Consider the following 19,661-nt stretch of genomic DNA (forward strand, 5'->3'; position numbering starts at 1 on the left):
CTGGTGTTAGCAGAAGCAGGACAGGATCGAGGGACTGAAGAAGCACATAGAAAAACATAGGTACCACATCCGAATGCTGGAAACCATTCTGCGAATGTTGGATAATGACTCAATCAATGTGGATGCAATCAGGAAGATAAAGGATGATGTAGAATACTATGTGGACTCTTCGCAAGATCCTGATTTTGAAGAGAATGAATTCCTCTATGATGACCTTGATTTAGAAGACATTCGTAAGTTACTTGATAAGATTGTGGTTACATGTTTTCATGCCTAGATTTAATAGTGCACATCCCAAACCATGTGCAAATAAGAAAACAGTCTATTGTACCTTAAAGTGTCACTGTCATTTTTAAAAACTTTTGACATATCCTACAGACGTGTCAAAAGATTTGATCGGTCCTTGTCTGAGTGTTCAGACCTGTACAGATTGGAAGAATGAGCAGGAAGAGGACTGCACTGTAGCGCATCCGCTCCCCGCTCTGTGTAAGAAAAAGAGACACACTCCATAGACCTACAGTGCGTCTTTTTTTTTTTTTTTTTTTGTAACAGAGCGACAGTAGACTGCTGACAGTGACATTTTAAAGCTGCCTTCACATGTGGCAGTATGTGAACCGAAGTGGGAAGTGGATTCAGCAGGAAGCAGAAGTCCCTCTTTTATATTTTCTATTTGCTTTGAATTAGGGCTGGGCGATTTAATCAAATTAATTTGATTCGCCCAGAATTTTAATTTTTTTTTTTATAAAATTATAAATTAGATTTTCACAAAAAATAATTGCAGACCGTGTGTGCGGGGGGCGGTCCAGAAATGGGCAGTGAGGTGTGCGGCATCTGAAGGTGGCAAGGTGTGGCTTTCGCACATCTGCGCCATTTTCCTGGAAGGGAGTACTTTGCAGGTTTTTGTCGGTCCTATGACAATCCTCAGTTTTCTATATACACACACACACACACACACACACACACACACACAGCCTGCTGCAGCCATACCACACATACATACATACATACAGGCATGCATACATGCACACACACAGCCTGCTGCAGCCATAGCACACACAAAGCTGCTGCCATACAACACTGAAGAAAAACACACAATCTTCTCCCAGAGAGGAAACACCAACTGAGGACAGAGGTTACTGCTACAATACTTATGTCTTCTCCTCCTCTATATTACACAGGATATCTTCATATTACACTGCTGCTGATATACAGTTGTCCAGCATCCAGGAAGAGACCAGCACAGATCTCTCCCCCCCCCCCCCCCCCCCACACACACACACACACACAAACTGCCAAATAGTGGCTGACTACTTTTCCCCGACCATCCCTATCTGATAGGGCCAGTGTCCTATTAGAACGTGCTCATAAAATATATTGATGAGCAAAACTTATAAAATTCCTATCAAAACTCAATTCTAAATTTTTTAAAGATTTTTTTTAAAGCTGGAGTCGGAGTTGGTACATTTTTTTTCTGACTCCAGCCAAAACTAGCTCTGACTCCACGACGGGGAAACACTCCAGTACAGGGATACTGTATTGGCACAAACTGCAATGGTAGTTTTCGAAAAAGCCGTCCTGTGTGTTTCCAGCCTTACGGTCTGTTCACACTGAGTAATATAGGCAGAATTCCCCCGTGGGATCCCGCCTGCCTCAGTGTCTCTATGAGATGACTCGTGCGCCTCCCCTCAAGGAATTGACATGTCAGTTCTTCGAACAGAGAGCAACGGAAGCAGGAGGCGCGCTGCCCATCCATAAAGACATTGGGGGAGATTTATCAAAGGGTGTAAAATTTGGATTGGGGCAAACTTCCCCGAGCAACCAATCAGAGCTCCTCTTTCCTTTCACCAGAGCTGGAAGCTGAGCAGGGATTGGTTGCTGTGGCCAGTTTGCACCAGTCTAAATTTTACACCCTTTGATAAATCTCCCCCATTGTGTGACACTGAGGCCAGCGGGATTCCATGGCAGAATTCCGCCTATATTGCTCAGTATGAACATACCCTTAAACTCTAATTACATTATTTGCAGTGTGCAAGGAAGCTGGAGTTTCCAGGCAGATTTGACTATTAGCATAACATAACATAACTCCTCTTTCTTGTTTATGAATGGTCGCCTTGCCCAGTTTCTTCTTAATCATTTCTTACAAGTCTACTTCTAACCTGTGGGTTTGTTTTATGAAAGTGTCATTGCTTGACATATTTATGATGATTTCTTTTTTAGCAGTAGAAACAAGCTGGTGCAAATGTAAGCCCAAACAGAGTTGGCTTCAAAAGTTAGACAACTTTAAAGATGCACCAAATTTATCAAAACCTAGTAGACATCATTGATAAATCTGGGCTAGAATGCTCCATTTTTTTCCAAGCATTATCTGTTTGCAAATTTCTTACGTGGCTTGCTTTTCCCCCCTTCCAGCACAGGCGTTGGCAGCTACTTCCCCACCAAGCCACAGTCACATGGAGGATGAGATCTTCAACCAGTCTAGCAGCACTCCCACCTCCACCACATCAAGTTCTCCTATTCCACCAAGTCCTGCCAATTGCACCACAGTAAGTTCCTTTACCATGAAATACAGATCATATCCCAAACTATGCAGTTTATTATAGCTCCTTTACTTAATCAGTATTATTGTTTGAATCTTCAGGAAAACTCAGAAGATGACAAGAAAATCCGAGGGAGATCTACAGACAGCGAAGTAAGTCAGGTGAGTTGGACAGTTCCATTTCCTGCTTGCCATTTTATCTTGCATCTTTTTTTTTTGTTTTCTTTAGAATTGATATTTATTTCTGAGGTGGTTTAATCATTACCTTGTTTTCCTTCATTTAGTTTTGTAAAATTACAAACACTTTTAGCGACAAAAAGCATGAACGTTCCTAAAGTATACAGTGATCCATTTAAGGCCCACATATTTAGAAGCAAATTTGAATTTGCTTTAAAGTGTACCTGTCATCATGGGCTGCTTCTGGATCAGAGTCGAGATCCACTGCTAATCCGGAAGTTAAGGTCTCTATGGATACAGAGGCGCAATGAGACTGTAATAGGCAGGACCCCCATTTGATCCAGTGGGGGACATGCGTGTTATCATCTCACCTAGTTAATATGGTTAAAAAAAGACACATGTCCATCAAGGATAACCAAGGAGGGGATGGATACAGGGAAGGGATGATGGGTAGGTTCTATACGTCTGCATTTGTTATTTTGTCCTAAGAACTTGTCTCTCCTATTTTGCTGTGATCAGATCCTGGGGTAAACTATTCCACAGATTCACTGTTCTCATGGTTAAGAAGGCTTGTCCCCTCCGGAGATTGAACTTTTTTTTATCGCCAGTCAGAGGCAGTGCCCCCTTGTCCTTTGAGGGGGTTTTACCTGGAACATATTTTCCCCATATTTCTTGTAGGGGCCATTTATATATTTAACTAAATTAATCATATCTCCCCTTAAATGTCTCTTCTCTAGACTAAACAAATTTACTACTTGTAATCTATCCTCATAACTAAGATGCTCGATTCCCCTTATTAGTTTAGTTGCCCGTCTTTGTACCCTCTCCAGCTCTAGGACATTCTTTCTATGAATCGGGTCCCAGAACTGGACAGCATACTCCACATGGGGCCGCACCAAAGCTTTATAAAGCAGTAATATTACATCCCTGTCCCAAGAGTTCATACCTGTTTTAAAGGGGTAGTGCGGCGTTAGCAATTCACAAAATAACACATTACAAAGTTATACAACTGTGTAATGTATGTTATGTATGTGAATGGCCCCCTTCCCAGTGTTTCCCCCCACCCACGCTAGACCCAGAAGTGTGGTGCATTATACTCACCGCATCTCGTGTCGACCCCAGTCCACCATCTTGGGACAATGACGTAGTCTTCGGGAGGCCGACCAAACTGCTCCATCCCTCCCTCATGTACAGTTATGCTCAGCCAATCGCGGCTGAGCTGCTGATGACTCGGCAGAAGGGGCCCAGCATGAGGGATGGATGGAGCGGTTCAGCCGGTTCCCCGAAGACTATGTCATTGTCCCAAGATGGCGGATGGGGCTCGACACGAGATGCAGTGAGTATAATGCACCACACTTCCGGGTCTAGCGTGGGTGGGGGGAAACACGGGGAAGGGGACCATTCACATAACATACATTACAAAGTTGTATAACTTTGTAATGTGTGTTATTTTGTGAATAATTGCTTAGCGCCGCACTACCCCTTTAATGCATGACAATATCCTGCTGGCCTTAGGAGCAGCTGACTGACATTGTGTGCTGTTCTGTAGTCTATTATCTACAAACTCAGATCCTTCTCTATCAGCGACTGTCCCAGAGTAACCCCCCCCAGGACGTTGGATGCATGCAGGTTATTAGTACCCAGGTGCATAAGTTTACATTTATCCACATTGAACCTCATTTGCCAAGTGGACGCCCAAACACTCAGTGAGTCTAAGTCAGCCTGTAACGTCTGCACATCTTCCATAGACTGTACTGTACTACAGAGCTTGGTGTCCTCTGTAAAGATAGAAACATTGCTGTTAACTCCATGCTCAATATCATTAATAAACCAGTTAAACAGAAGGGGGCCCAGAACTGACCCTTGGGGTACACCACTTATTACCGGGGCCCAGAACTGACCCTTGGGGTACACCACTTATTACCGGGACCATTCGGAGTAGGAATCATTGACCACCACTCTCTGGGTACGATTATTAAGCCAGTTTTCAATCCAGTTACACATTAAACTTTCCAAACTGATAGACTTTAACTTACCCATCAGATGCCCATGAGGAACTGTGTCAAACGCTTTTGCAAAATACAGATACACTTTATCCACAGCCGCCCCCCTTTCCAGTCTTCTACTCACCTCTTCATAAAGTTATCTTGGGCCATAACAATAGTGAGCCATTTCAGTACATTACACGTGTTAGCAGCACTGGCCCTGCCCACCTCAGCTCCATCCTCTTCTTTTGTATATACAGAGCTGAAGAACCCATTAAGTAACTCCGCTTTGTATCTCTATAAACACGCACAACCCCCATTGGATCAAATGGGGGTTCTGCCCATTACAGTCTTATTGTGTCTCACCATATCCATAGAGACCTGAACTTCTGGATTAGCAGTGGATCTCAATGCTGATCTAGAAACTGCCCATTGTGACAAGGTATGCTTTAATACACATTACACATCCTGCATTTCCAGAACAGTATTCATGATGCTCCTACCTGGCTGTCTCAGGCTGGGTTCACACTACGTTTTTGCAATTCCTTTTTGCAAAAAACAGATGCAACTGTGTGCATCTGTTTTTTCATTGACTTCCATTATAAAAAAACAAAAAAAAAAAACAAAAAAAAACCTGATCTGTTTTTTAGTGGTCACAAAAATGTGGTCGACCACTTTTTGTGTCCGTTTAAAAAAGAACCATCTGTTTTTTTAAATAATGGAAGTCAATGGAAAAACGGATGCACACACATGCATCCGTTTTTTCTGTCTGTTTTTGCAAAAATAGATAAAGAAAAGGAATGCAAAAACGTAGTGTGAACCCTGCCTCAGATGTGTGCAACATGGGGACTTTATGTTTAAATGGCCTTTAATCATAGTGATAAGTCACACACAAATCCAGCAGCTTTAGATTTCCTGCCAGCTGTTGTCACAGTAACTTGTGGCTCACAATGCAACGTTATTCAGTGTCATTTGTTGTGATCTTTTGTCACACAGCCATATGCCTCAGCATGGTTAATGGAAATGGGAAAGAAAATTCCTTTTTACATTTCCCATAAATTTTTAGCCTACTTCGATTTTTGTTCTTAAAAAAAAAAAACTGCTTGTGCAATTCCAGCTTTAGAATAAGGCCAGATTCACACTGCGTTTTACTGATTGTTTCCGTTCCAGTACGTTTGACTTTAACGTACAGAAAAATGTGGTCAACCCCATTTTTGTTTACGTCATACAAACGAATCCATTTCAGTGTTGTTTTTTTTTAGAATGTAAATCAATGGAAAATGTATTCTGCAGTATGGCATACAACACCATCCCTTTTTGCACCAGTGTTATGTTGTTGTTTTTTTTTTGTTTGTTTTTTTGTTTTATGCATGTTAACAGACAGCAGAAAAACAGTGTGTACCTAGCCCAAGTCGTATCCACATTTTTCTTATATACCAATTTCCACTGAACATTTCATTGTAGTTTTGTTGCAAAATTGAAATTTGTCCATTTTATATTAAAGGGGTATTCCCACCTTGGACATTTTAAAGCATATCCACAGGGTTAGCAATAGATGCGGGAGGTCCACCACATCCATTTGATGAAGAGTGGAAAGGTGGCTGTGCCTGTTCCTAGGTGTCTCTATCTAATTATTTTATTGTTTGTTTTGCTTGTGTTTTTCAACTCCTATGGGAAACACAATAGTAAAAAACATACATGGTACAGCATGGTACGTTCTGTGGATGAAAAAAAAAGCCAAAAAACACAACACCATTACAATAATAATAATAATAATGCACTGTACTGTAGACTTCTTCAAAACAGGATCCGCAATCACACATTTAGGGTCCATCTCGAACAGACTTTGATTGCTGGACACTTTTTCCCCATAGAAGTCTATGGGAGTGTCTAATTTTTGGGGATCCGGAATTTTTACGAATGAAACATCCATAACATCTGCAAATATGTAAAAAAAAAAAAAAAAAAAATTTGGATGAGTAATCATTTTAAACCATTCTCACTTACTTAACCATCCCTTTCCCCCTGATCCCCCAAAATACGGATGCACTACGGACAGTGTTTTTGTGGATTGCAGACATCATATATGATGATGAAAAACTACCGAATATGGGAATGTAGCCTTAGGCTAAAGCCCTATTCACACGTCTGTACTGCACTATGGATTTGCATCAGTTGTGCTCTGTGCTGCAACTGTGGACAGGACCATGGGCGTGTGAATAGGGCCTTACAGAAACAAAAAAGCACAGCCACACAGTAACCTTTGCATTTGCTCTTCTCCTTGACTTTTACAGCCAAACCAGGCAGGGGTCAGAGGATCCTTGTTCTCCACATAGGTGCAGGACCCAGAGATGGGGACTGCATCTATGAAATGTTTATGGCTTATTCAGTGTATATGTCAAAAATGTTCCTTGTAGGAATAACCCTTTATAACCCCTACATGACTCCACTGGTTTCACAGGTCACCAATGGGATGATTTGCAGCAAAACCCCCAAGTGCCATGTTTCCTGGCAGAATTTTGGTGCAATGATTTTCATCCATGGAATCGGTGTGCTGTATTCAGTTTGCTGTTCATTTAAACTAATAATTATCAAAGTTCCTTCCAGGATCCTATCCTCTGTTGTAAGGTGTTTTGTGCCACTAAGCCTATATTCTTTGTGTTTTTTTTCTTTTGCAGAACTGCATTTCAGTTCATGCAGGGAATTTTGTCCTACTCCTAGCATTACAGCCTATATGTATATTTCCTTAAAGTGTAGCAGGGTTTTTCCTTTTTTAGTCACCAGCAAAGAACGGTTCTAAAAGTATCCATAACAACCATCATCCGCAGTCCCCTGCAGTGACGCCAAGTTACCAAATAGGAAGCAGTTCCAGCACGTCATCTCTCGGGAATGGGCCGGGTACAAACAGCAATGGAGCAGTATCAAACAGCAGCAGTACGAGCAGCAACAGCAGCACCAACAGCAAAAACAACCCGTCCAGTGGACACACATCTGGTACACCCACCCCTTATGCACAGGCCGTGGCTCCTCCTCCATCTAGTACAAATACATCGCAGCCGAGGCCCCCCAGTGCTCAGCAAAATACAAGCAAGCAAAATGGAGCAACAAGTAAGTCTAGAGGCCATTCTGTTTTATTTCTCTCACTAGTATTTAACATACTGATGTTTCGCTTGATGCGACCCCTTGATTATGAATGTATGTTCTATGTGTTAGGGCACTTTCACATGATCATAATAATAGTCCTTGCCTACCACAGGTCCAATTACACTCTCTCCCCTAGTTAAAGTAATTAGGGAAAATCCATAGTATTTTTGCAATATAAAGTGGCATCTAACTTGCTGTTACTGTATATACTCCCATAAAGGGGGTACTCTGGGCACAGGTAAAAAAAAAACAAAAAACAAAAACAAATCGGGGGCAGAGGGGAGGTGATACTTGCCTGCCCTAGTGCCCCCACAGCACATCATCACCATTTAGCCACTCGTTGTTCTCCTGTTTTTTACGGTCAGTCATGCCTGCTTAGCCAATCTGTTACTAAGGCAGGACACCTCTGCAGTCACTGACTGGTAGTTCCTTTGGTGTCTTAATGACACAGGAACCCGGGAGATTCAGGAGATCAGAGGGTGGCAGTGAGCTGGCGGTGCTGCGGGGCACAGACAAGTAAGTATTACTTCATTATTATGTTCCCACTGCCCCTTGCTCTCCCATGTTTTTTTTTACTGTTGTCCTGAGTACCCCTTTAAAGAGGAAAATTCGCAAACTCTTTAATGTTTGGAAAAAATAGTATGACGACCTTTTTAAATGGAAACTAACAGTAGGTTAGAAGAATCTTAAAATACTAAAGCGTGCCTTAAAGCACGCTCTCCCATTGTAACTGATAGAAGGCAGGATTCGGCGACAAGCACACAAAATAGCTGACTACTGAACGAGTGTTTGGCCGATAGCTTCCTCCAATGAGCTCTTTGTACTAAAAGTACGAATTGCAGGTATGAGCCCTGGTACACATTACAGAGGCAACTGCACTCGCACAAGCACCATGGCCCTTCTAAACTGCTCGATTGACGAGGTGCAGTTCGTCAGATCCAAAATATTAGGAGTCAATAAAAAATTGATGGCTTATCCTCAAAATAACTACTTTAGAAATATGAAATAGGCCAGGTGTACTAAGAGTAAATTCACACGGGCGGATCCGCAGCGGATTTACCGCTGCGAATTCGCAGGTAAATCTGCAGCGCATCGATCCCCTGTGAATTCCAATGCAATTACACACTCGCACGCTGCCAGTATGTAAGTGTCGGCCACATTAACCCCCGCTGCCTGGGATGATTACCGACATTACCGGCACCACGATCCGGCGGCATCTGAGGCTCAGATGCCGCCGGATCGTGGTGCCGGTAATGTATCATCCCGGGCGGCGGGGGTTAATGCGGCCGACACTTACATACTGGCAGCGGGATGACAATCCCGCTGCGAGTATGTAATTGCATTGGAATTCACAGGAGATTGATCCGCTGCCGATTTAGCTGTGCATTCACAGAGTTAAATCCGCTGTGGATCCGCCCATGTGAATTTACCCTAAGGCTGTAATCCCCAGTTCCGTGTTCCTCACGGAACACGGGTGAGGAATGCCTGTAACGGAATCTCCCCCCGCCCGGAGAGCATCTGTGATAAGATGCTGGGAGCGGGGGAACTGTACAGATAAGCGCCGCGCTGTAATGAATCAGCCGCACGGCGCTGTCATTACAGCATGGCACATATCTGTGCCGCACTGAACGTGGGAATACAGCCTTACTGTCTTTGGGAGGATGGCAGAATTTGCCTGAGCATAGAATGGAGTCTATGGCATGGGTGAAGATTCAAGCGGGGGCCAGTGGCGAAATCTGCAGGAAGTTTTCTGCGCTGATTCGGTAGTGTGAACGCTTGAAAATGCCACAAAATGGAGTCCAAAAATTCTATTAAACAAAAAAAAACAACACACACCCAAAGTTTTGCCTACTTTTAATTTTAACATGTGAAAAATATGTACAAATTATGTGGCTAAAAACACAGGTTTGCATACACATTTAGGCTGTGTTCACACACACACATAATGACAGATGGTTTTAGTGGACGGCCGTCATTTATCAGCAGATAATGGATGTTATTTCAAAAACAATTGTGTGTGAACGTAACCTTAACAAGCTCTTAAAATCATACAGGGTGTTTTGAGTCCTTATTTGTTAGCCAAAACCAAAAGTGAGTTAGTATCATGAAAGATTAGCATAGGTTTTCATTGTACTTTTTCTCTGTTTCCAGTTTTGCTTTACAAATACTGCAAAGTAACTGTGAGGTTCCCCTAGAACTGTGCAGTGATCTATGTGCTTGTATTACCTGGCTCTGACATGTGATCGGTGGACACACCCAGCAGTCACAGGTTGCACTAGTTGTCTTGATAAGCAGAGTTGTCTTGTAATTGTCATTCTGTTTGTGGTTCAGCACTCGGCTGGCCTCACTGAATGAGAAAAAATGTAACCTGCACGTGTACAGGAGGATGGGATCCTGCCACTTACAAAGATTCCTCTTTGTTTCTTTTTCTCCAGGTTATAGCTCTGTAGTAGCAGAAAATTCAGCTGATACTGCACTTAGTAATAGCAGTCAATCACAATCCAACCAGTCTGTGATTCACAACCCACCAACCAGCACTGCGTGAGTACCAGAAACACTGCAACACAACTGCTGTATGTGCATGAGAGTCCTAGTCTGTGGGGAATCAATGTCTGATGAGGAACCATTGAAGTATTCTGTTCCTGGGAGGCTTCAGGGAATCACCTGGAATTTAATTAGAATCTGAATACTTATATAAACTCCTAGAGTTGTTTTTAAGCATTTCTTGCCCCATGATGTCTCCTGTTTCTTAGTTGCACTTACATGTAGTGTGCTTGGTTATCTCTTCTGCCGTTTGTGTCATTAATTCATTCATAATGAGCTGCAATACCGCATACAGAGGGGTGCTGTTTTGTTTCTGAAAACTGCGCTCATTTTTATCCATAGGCTGTATGTGGTATTGCATTGTTTTATTTTTTTATTGAGGTGCCAAGCTTCTGTAATGATTTATCTGGATATGTTTATATTCACAGTAATGGTGCAGCCCTTAACCTCACCATTTCCACACTACAAAAATAGCCTCATGTATTAAAATGTATGATTACCCTATTTGATTATACACTTGCCATGTTTGTATTTTCCTAATCTTATGTTCACATAGCATTCTGTTATATTAGGAGTATGCACATTTTTTTAAACTTAAAGTGACTGTACGACCAGGCCCAGGCTAAAGCACTGGAGGCGGACCGACCCACCCTTAGTGGGAGGAAACCCTAGCCCCTCTATGATAGGGTTCTATTGATGCTAATGGAGTGGCGGGGATTTCTTCCCACTGGGGTGGGTCGGCCTGCCTCCAGTGCTTCAGCCTGGGCCTGGTGGTACAGTCACTTTAAGTGGCTATGGGATATGTAGGTCATACAGTGGCATATGTTAGAGCTGTATTCCCACCATAGGTGTTTGATAGAAGGCTTCATATTATTTCATTGTCCCTACAAAGCAGTCTGATGGCTTGTTTTTTTATAGGACAGATTGTACTTTGTAATGATGCTCTTTATTGTTTCAATATCTTGTGACTCCACTAAAATGATTTGTGAAGTGAAATTGAAAAAATTGCATTTTGTTAATTTGGTGCGGGGGAGGGGTATTTACATTGTTCACCATGTGCTTAAACTTACATGTTATGTTTATTGTTTAGGTCAGTATGATGACGATACCCAATTTGTGACGTTTGTTTATGATGTATTAATTTAAAAAAAAATATTTTTACTTTCGCTTTTTAGTAAATAGAATTTTTTATTAATGTTAGAGTTCTGACTTATAATTGTAATTTTTTCCCCCCTTCTTTCTCATCTTTTAGGAAAGAAACAAACAGTGTATCACAGCCAGCCAGCAGCAGTAGTACCAGCACTGGGCCTAGCTTACTATTACCCTTAAATGTAAATCCTCCCAGTTCGCCAACACCCAGTTTCAGTGACCCTAAACCCAGCCAGCCACTACTAAACGGGCCACCTCAGTTCAGCACCACACCGGAGATCAAGGTATATAAATCAGCTGCCTCTACAAATTCCTATTCTAAGTAGCTATAAACATCCTTTTTTTTTTTTTTTAAGCAGATTCGACACCTTAGTATGCTGCTCTACTATATTATAGTATAATATGGCAAAGTCTGCCAGAACGTAAAGGGTACCCCCGGATAAATATTTTCTATTAAAATAAATGTAATGTTATATAGCGGTCTATATGATGTATTACCATGTTTGTTCAGTTCTGCCTTTTTGGTAGTTGATTGACATCCAGGAAGTGAAAATGACTTGCCTCTGTGCAGTGACTGAGGAGGTTCTGAGTAGGGATGCACTGAAATATCGATACTACTATCGATATTCCGGGAAAAAAACAGTTCGATACCAGGATTTCCTGGTATCGATACTTTGTTAAGCTGCCTAATTGTGCCGCTAAACATAAAGTATAGTGCAGAGAACACGGCTGGCGGCTAGCTGAGCGCCGGCCGTGTTCTCTATGTGCTGCCCTCCGCCCCCACCTGTCACCTCCTCTGCTCTCTCTCCCTCTGTTCCCGGTGGCGCCAAGTGCCGGCTATGTAACTGTTAATGCTGCTGTCACACTGACAGCGGCTTTAACCCCTCCTGCAGACCCCTGCTGCTGGTGTGTCTCTGATAATAGGGTCCTGTTCAGCCAGACTCTGTTATCATGGAAATGATTTATGTGGCATGTGAAGCTGCACAGAGGAGAGCAGGATGTCTGGGAGAGGAGGACTGAAGAGAAGGCTGAAGAGGGAGAGCGGGGGTCAGGGGGAGGAGGACGGAGGAGAAGGGTGAGAAGGCTGAAAAGGGAGAGCGGGGGTCCGGGAGAGGAGGACTGAGGAGATGCGGCCACTTCATCTGGCTGCACTGTGAGGTGGGGGCCGCAGGACTGTGAGCAGGAGCGGCCGGGGCCCTCAGATAACTCCCGGCAGGGGCAGACATCAGTGGGGGATGAACAGGAGGAAGAAGGAAAAGTGCAACTACAACCCTCATCATCCCAAAAACTGAAGTGTGTGCTACATGACTAAAGCCCCCACCATCCCCCTGGTAGCTGAAGTGTGTGTGTGTTCTACATGACTACAGCCCCCACCATCACCCTGGTAGCTGAAGTGTGTGTGCTACATGACTAAAGCCCCCACCATCCCCCTGGTAGCTGAAGTGTGTGTTCTACATGACTACAGCCCCCACCATCCCCCTGGTAGCTGAAGTGTGTGTGCTACATGACTACAGCCCCCACCATCCCCCTGATAGCTGATGTGTGTTACATGACTACAGTCCCCATCATCCCCTGATAGCTGAAATGTTACATGACTACAACACCCACCATCTCCAACTATCAGGGGGATGATGGGGCTTGAAGTCATGTAATACACTTCAGCTATTTGAAGTGTGTTACATGACTACAACCCCCATTGTCCCCACATAGCTGGAGTGGTATTGTCCTTACTGCAAAATTATTACCTTCCTGATCACGCACAGTAAACAGAGCAAGCGCAAAAAAAACCCCACCAAGTTCAGTATCACATAAAAACGTGGTACTAAATAAAACTACAGATCAAGGCACAAAAAATCACAGCCATACAGGCTACAAAATGACAGTGTTAGGAGTGCGAGTAGGGCAAATTTTAAGCACATTTTAAATAATGGAAACTTTATTTTTAAAGTAATAAAATTAGGAACTTAAATTGGTTTGTACTGACCTGACAGTCAGGGTGGAGGAGGGGCATTTCTATTCTTGTGGGTTTTTTCTATATAATTTATTCAGTATCGAATCGGTATCGAGCATTGAAAAAAAAAAAAAGTTGGTATTGGTATCGAACTCAAAATTCTGGTATCGTGACATCACTAGTTCTGAGTGTGCACTGCAAAGACTACTGGGAGATGTAGTCTGATAGCTGTGTTCGGGAAGAGGAACAGCAAGAGATACAGTACAACCCAACAAGTTTTTTGCTTTTTCCACCGTTTTATGTTTTTGTTTTTTTTTTGTTTTTTTTTTTAGCAAGGCTGCCTGGAGCTCCCGTTTTGCATTTTTTTTTCAGAAATAATTAAAGACATCAGAGGTGCTGAGATGTCTGCTGTAGTTATTGTCACCGCCTTCTGCTGCTACGGTCATCCCAGAAGTTTACAAAAGTGTCTGCGTGTTGGCCCATCATTGGCAGACTTATAATAGGTAGCAACAATAAAGGATATGTATAGTGGGCACTCCAAATCCTCAGCATGATATGGACATGAACATAGCTGAACCTCCAAGGCTTATAGTTCCAACAGGCAGTGCTCAGCCATGCAGTACAAAGCAACTCTTCGTACTTTAGAACAAAGCAGTGGCTTCATTCACATGATCCAAGCTGTGAGAATACGCCATGTCTGGAGGAGGAACCCGGCACAGATCCCCCCAATAGAAGTGCAGCCCCCGACGCCTGGCAGCAGAGATGACCGGAAAACATAATCTGATAGCTACTCAACTACTTGACGCTTGTCGGCCCGCTTACACATTTTAAGCAGAAGTCGTGTGGACTACGCTGGTTCGTGCTGGCACCGGAAGAAAGCACTGAGGGACCACGCCACTTCTGGTGACCATGTGTAAGCCAGTCGGCATGGGGGAAGTAGGCAAGTAGTTGTCAGATTATGTGCTCCTGTCATCTCTGCTGCTGGACAACAGGGGTGGGGGGCACTGCGCTTCTATTGAGGGATGCCTGCCACGATCCTCCTCTGCACTAGGACATGTCCTATTTTTTTCAGGTGGGGATCGCAAATGACAATTTCACGGGACTTGTGAATGCAGCCTAAAAGTTGATGCTTTTATTTCAGGTCAGAATACAGATAACGATAGCAAGTGCTTCCCAAAGATAGAGCAACGACCGTCTCACGTTATATGCGCTAATTTCTGCCTCACACTCTGTAGCTTTTTAAATGTGGCGTGTTCCCTTTAATATGCCGTATCTTTTCGCACAAAACACTCTCATTTGTTTCAGTTTCCCACTCCTATGGGCTTTACAGGTTAACTGGGTGGTTATGCTGGGGGATGACACTTTGTATCAACACTAATATAAAAGAGGCTGTAAATCAATGATTGACTTCAATCGATAAATTCTAAATTCAAATTCAGTCTTTCTAAGAGGTTTTGTGTGTTTGTGTGTGTGTTGGGCTCTGCTGGCACCAGACTTTCAGCTTTTTCACAATGTGCCTGTTCTCCACCTTGAAGGTACATTCACTTGTAAAGGATCTGCTGCAGATAACAATGTAACTAAATGATTACACAGCAAAACAGTGCAGCTTCAAATCTTCTGTAGATATTCTATCTGTGACGCTACTCTTAGAAAATATATTAGTATGGGAGTATAGTAGGAAAATTTTATAATTCAGATTTTATTTGCATATATAAAAAATGTGGTGTCTTTGCAGCAAAGTAGTTTAAATATTTTTCTCTCCCATCAGGCACCTGAACCTTTAAGTACACTGAAATCCATGGCAGAACGTGCAGCTATTGGAACTACGTTAGAAGATCCTGTCCCTGCAATCCATCTGGCTGAGCGAGGTAACAATTTATTAAAGCTTACAGGTGTGCTTTATGCTACTTGGGTTTTGATGCTACTTGGGTTTTGACTAGTCTTATGTCATATTTTTACAGTTAATTTTGTATTATTAGACCACACAGATCTTTTAAAAGGTTGTCTATCTGTTGTATATTATACTTTTTAGCTTTGGTAATGGATATGACAAAGTAGTTGCAAGGAAATAGTGAAACTGTAGGGGGCATCTGTCACTCCTTTCCTCTCTTGCTTGCCGGATTTACTAAGTGGCACATGCCTAAATCCAGTGAATCTGTGCCTGCTGCACGGCTCCTACGCTTGCTCCAGAGCAGGCATGAATTTTTGCCATGATTCGTGATAAATCGGGCATGGAAGGAGACCACGCCTCCTCTCTAGGAGTCGGGCATACATGCCTTTCCCTGGCGTACACCTGGCATCATCATTATTATTATTATTAATAAAAATAATAATAATAATATTTTTATTATTTTTGTTATTATTATTATTATTATTATAATATATTTATTTTTGGGGGGGCTATTTTAAATATATAGGTAATTTTTGGTACTTTAACATTAATGGTCTGAGCTTTGTGTATTTACTTTTTGTAGAAATTCTTATCACTACAACCACAACACAACCTCCGGCCACTCAGCCATCAACTCAGCTTTCAGAAGTGAACATCCCTCTTTCACTGGGTGTGTGTCCACTGGGACCAGTTCCCCTTACAACAGATCAGCTTTACCAGCAAGCAATGGAAGATGCAGCATGGCATCATATGCCTCACCCTTCAGATTCAGAGAGAATACGGTGTGTCTTTTGTATAAACACATAAAATCCCATGCGTGCGCTATATTGTGTTTTGGGATTTTTGTGATAAAGCGACCAAAAGTAAATGTGTATGGTTCTAACTTTTTGTGTATTCTAATCTTTAAAAGGCAATACCTCCCAAGAAATCCTTGTCCGACACCCCAGTATCATCACCAGATGCCCCCGCCTCACTCGGACACAGTAGAATTCTACCAGCGACTTTCTACAGAGACTCTCTTCTTTATCTTTTACTATCTGGAGGTATGATACAACTCAATCGCTTCTATTTTCAGATTTTACTAAACACAGACTAGCAGTAAAATGCCATGCAGACATTGGCTTTCTGTAATCCTGTGCTTGGAGAATGATTGGCTCTGGACAAGTTTCTTTGGAGCAAAAAGGATTTTAAGACAAATCTAATGCATTAATGTGGCGGTTTCTCTGTGTATTGGTGCAGAGCCATACACACACACCACTATTCAGTAACTTAAGTGGGAGACCTGTTTTAACCCTTTTTGCAACCATGTATGTAATCATAAGAAAACAATTCTGTTGGCTACATGGTAAGGACCAGAGTTATATAAAGACTGTGAGCATCATGAAATGCTTTACTGCAAATCCCATATATGTACAATGATGATCATTATTCATATTAGCTGATTGTAGCTAAGTTTTGTAGAAGTGGCACTGAGTGACAGTAGCATGCCTTGCTTGTCCCACAACCCATTCTACTGAATATAATGGATGGTCAGGGCTCTGCTTCCATTATGGAGCCCTGTACATCAATCAGTGCAGCTAGAGGGTAGGAGGAGAAGTGCCTGCTACAGCTCTGCACCACCTCGGACACTTCAGCTTCTACAAATTCTAAAGTGTGTGTCTCTTTTCCAGGGCACTAAAGCACAGTATTTAGCTGCTAAAGCTTTGAAAAAGCAGTCATGGAGGTTTCACACCAAATACATGATGTGGTTCCAGAGACACGAGGAGCCCAAGACAATAACTGATGAGTTTGAGCAGGTTTGTGAAATTTTATTCTTTTCACTTTATGTAGTTCTGTAGTTTAAACTGGGTATTAAATGAATGAGTAGTATCTTGGAGGGGTAAACCAACCTTATGTTAAAACTTGTATGCTGCCAGGGGTGAGAGTAGGAGGGTTTGCCTTGGAAGCAGAAACAGGCATAGCTCCCTCCCCCAGAAACCAATCACTGCTTGTACTTTATAACTTAACCAGCTCTGGTAAAATTAAACCTGAGCGGTGGTTACTGTGGGTTTCAGGCTGGATAAATCCTGGGCCTTTGTGTCTTGTCCTTGGGACTATACTGGATCGGAACTTGGGTTATCTTTGCATTGTGTTTGTGCCACCCAATATAAACCGAATCTGTGACACAGTGGTGTCTGTTAACCTTAGGGTATGAAGACATCCATTTAATGTGTAAGCTGTGAGCTTTCCAGGTGGAGATTGAAAGTGCTCTTTTGGCCTCCATCTTGGACTTTGAACATACTTTGCTTTGTACTTTGGGATCTTAAAGAAAGTAATGTGAACAGAGCCTAAAGGTACAGCACAATGTTTTATGCTTCCCCCTCACTGTCTGTGCTATTAAACGCACAGACAGCGAGTGGGAAGTAGTGGGAGGGGCACCCCTAGGGTTTCTTAGATCATCCGGGCTGCCCATTGAAGTTGGCGGTGTTCTGCTGCCGCCGCTCCTTTTGCAGGGAACATTAGATCATCGCTGCTCTTTCAGCATGTTGAAAGATCACAATAGTTTAATGTCCTATTACATGAGATGATTATCGGCCAAGTAAGGCCGATAATTGTTTAGTTTAATAGAGCCTTTAGTCTGTGTTTAGGCAGCATAGTCTAGTTAGTGAATGAAGAGGCTTTTGTATTGGTTTTGTTTTCATTAGGCCATCAAATAAAGTCATACAATATGATTACAGGATTTTTTTTTTTTTTGTTTAAAAAGTTTTTGTCCTTTCTGCAGGGGACATATATTTACTTTGACTATGAAAAATGGGGCCAGAGGAAGAAAGAAGGTTTCACGTTTGAATACCGTTACCTAGAGGATCGTGACTTACAGTGACCTCTCCAACATGCTCAGCCTTCCAGTTTCACATGGGCAAACCGCGACCGGGGAAAAAGAGGGGAGGGGCAGAAGATGACTCTTCAGTCTCATTCCCGAGAAGAGTTGGGAGGAGGGGAAATTCGGACAAACACTTTAATGCATGCAGTTACAAAAAAAAATCTATTAAAAATGGAATTAGATTGTGCGTGATGGTGGATAGAGGATGAGAACCGTGATCAACACCCAACATCTCACAACACCCTCCTGACTTTTCAGAAGAATTAAAGGACAAGAAGCAGAGTCAATTTTTAATGTATTTGGGTAAAATTTAAAAAAACAAAATGAACAAAGTGCATAAAAGTCTTTGCAAGTGGAAGGAAAAGCTGTTCTTCCCCTCCTGGATATTGCTGCAGGTGGGAAGTTCTTGTCTCTCTACCCAGACTGGTTTCTACTGGCTGCCATTTGTTTTTGTTTTCCTCTTTAAACAAACAAAAACTTCTTGTTTTCTATCATTTTGTCCTTTTTTGGCAGATACTGGATCTTTTTGTTTTGATAACAAGTGCATCAAAGTTTAAAGTGTTTTATTTTTATTTTTTTTCTCCCTCCCTTTGCCACTTACCCCCTCCCCTTCCCATCCTCGATACACGTATCTGTACCGACGGAATTAATGGTATGGAAAGCTGGTTTAAAATATTTTTCGTAACCTATTTTCATTTTGGAAAATATTTATGAATAAATAGTTTTATATGATGTCTTCTCATGCAAGAATATTAATGTGGCTCAAGTTCTTTCTGTATTTTATTCACAGGGGTCTAAATGAAGGAAAGTACATTAAAAATGTGTCCTTAAGCACCCCAGTAAAACAAAAGAGGAAAAACACTTTGTGAACACACCATCGTCTGCATTTTATGTGATTGATGCTTTAATAGATGAAATTCTGTTTTAGTGATATGTTCTCCACTAGAATCACATTGCACTTAATTTCAAATAGTCTTACTAAATGTCCTAGATATGGCACGCTGTGCCTTACATCTGTCATTGAGAAACATACCTTGTGACTGCAAGCACGCATAAGGTTGTACCGTGCACCCCTCCATTGGATTAGAATGGGGATCGTGTGCATTACGGTCTCATGCATGTTTGTAGCCATGAAGACTTGAACTTCTGCCCACTGAATGGAATTCACTGCCTATCCAGTATCGACCCTGATGAAACACACTGCTGATCTCTGATTGATCAGTCTGCTGTAGGCAGTCTGAAAGAAACACTGATATAGTTGAATCTCTGAACCCAAATGTGTTGGAGCTGTGACTTAGGGCTAACTCACCTGTCTAGAGACCTGTCAACAGTTCATTCTTTGGTTTAAATCCCTGTTGAAATTGAGGGATGGCTGCAATTTAATAGCAAATAATTGTCTATTTTAGAACAGCTGTTGTTTTGAA

At 42.2% G+C, this 19,661-nt stretch overlaps 1 protein-coding gene across 8 annotated transcripts in view; it reads left to right on the top strand.

Moving 5' to 3' along the window:
- CNOT3 (CCR4-NOT transcription complex subunit 3) overlaps positions 1-18,993 on the top strand; it is a 58,317-nt gene extending 39,324 nt beyond the window's left edge. For 5 of the 8 annotated variants that reach the window (XM_069948579.1, XM_069948583.1, XM_069948582.1 and 2 more), the window contains 11 exons: positions 11-233; positions 2,410-2,543; positions 2,639-2,698; positions 7,476-7,806; positions 10,278-10,383; positions 11,639-11,819; positions 15,255-15,354; positions 15,961-16,159; positions 16,288-16,420; positions 17,048-17,173; positions 18,139-18,993. In XM_069948579.1, coding sequence (XP_069804680.1) covers positions 11-233; positions 2,410-2,543; positions 2,639-2,698; positions 7,476-7,806; positions 10,278-10,383; positions 11,639-11,819; positions 15,255-15,354; positions 15,961-16,159; positions 16,288-16,420; positions 17,048-17,173; positions 18,139-18,237 — 1,692 coding nt within the window. In that variant the 3' untranslated portion in view covers positions 18,238-18,993. The remainder of the gene's footprint in view (positions 1-10; positions 234-2,409; positions 2,544-2,638; positions 2,699-7,475; positions 7,807-10,277; positions 10,384-11,638; positions 11,820-15,254; positions 15,355-15,960; positions 16,160-16,287; positions 16,421-17,047; positions 17,174-18,138) is intronic. The other 3 variants (XM_069948587.1, XM_069948586.1, XM_069948585.1) reach the window with 3 other exon arrangements.
- Positions 18,994-19,661: the final 668 nt, after the last annotated feature.

Source organism: Dendropsophus ebraccatus, chromosome 12, assembly GCF_027789765.1.
Source record: "Dendropsophus ebraccatus isolate aDenEbr1 chromosome 12, aDenEbr1.pat, whole genome shotgun sequence".
Taxonomy (NCBI): domain Eukaryota; kingdom Metazoa; phylum Chordata; class Amphibia; order Anura; family Hylidae; genus Dendropsophus; species Dendropsophus ebraccatus.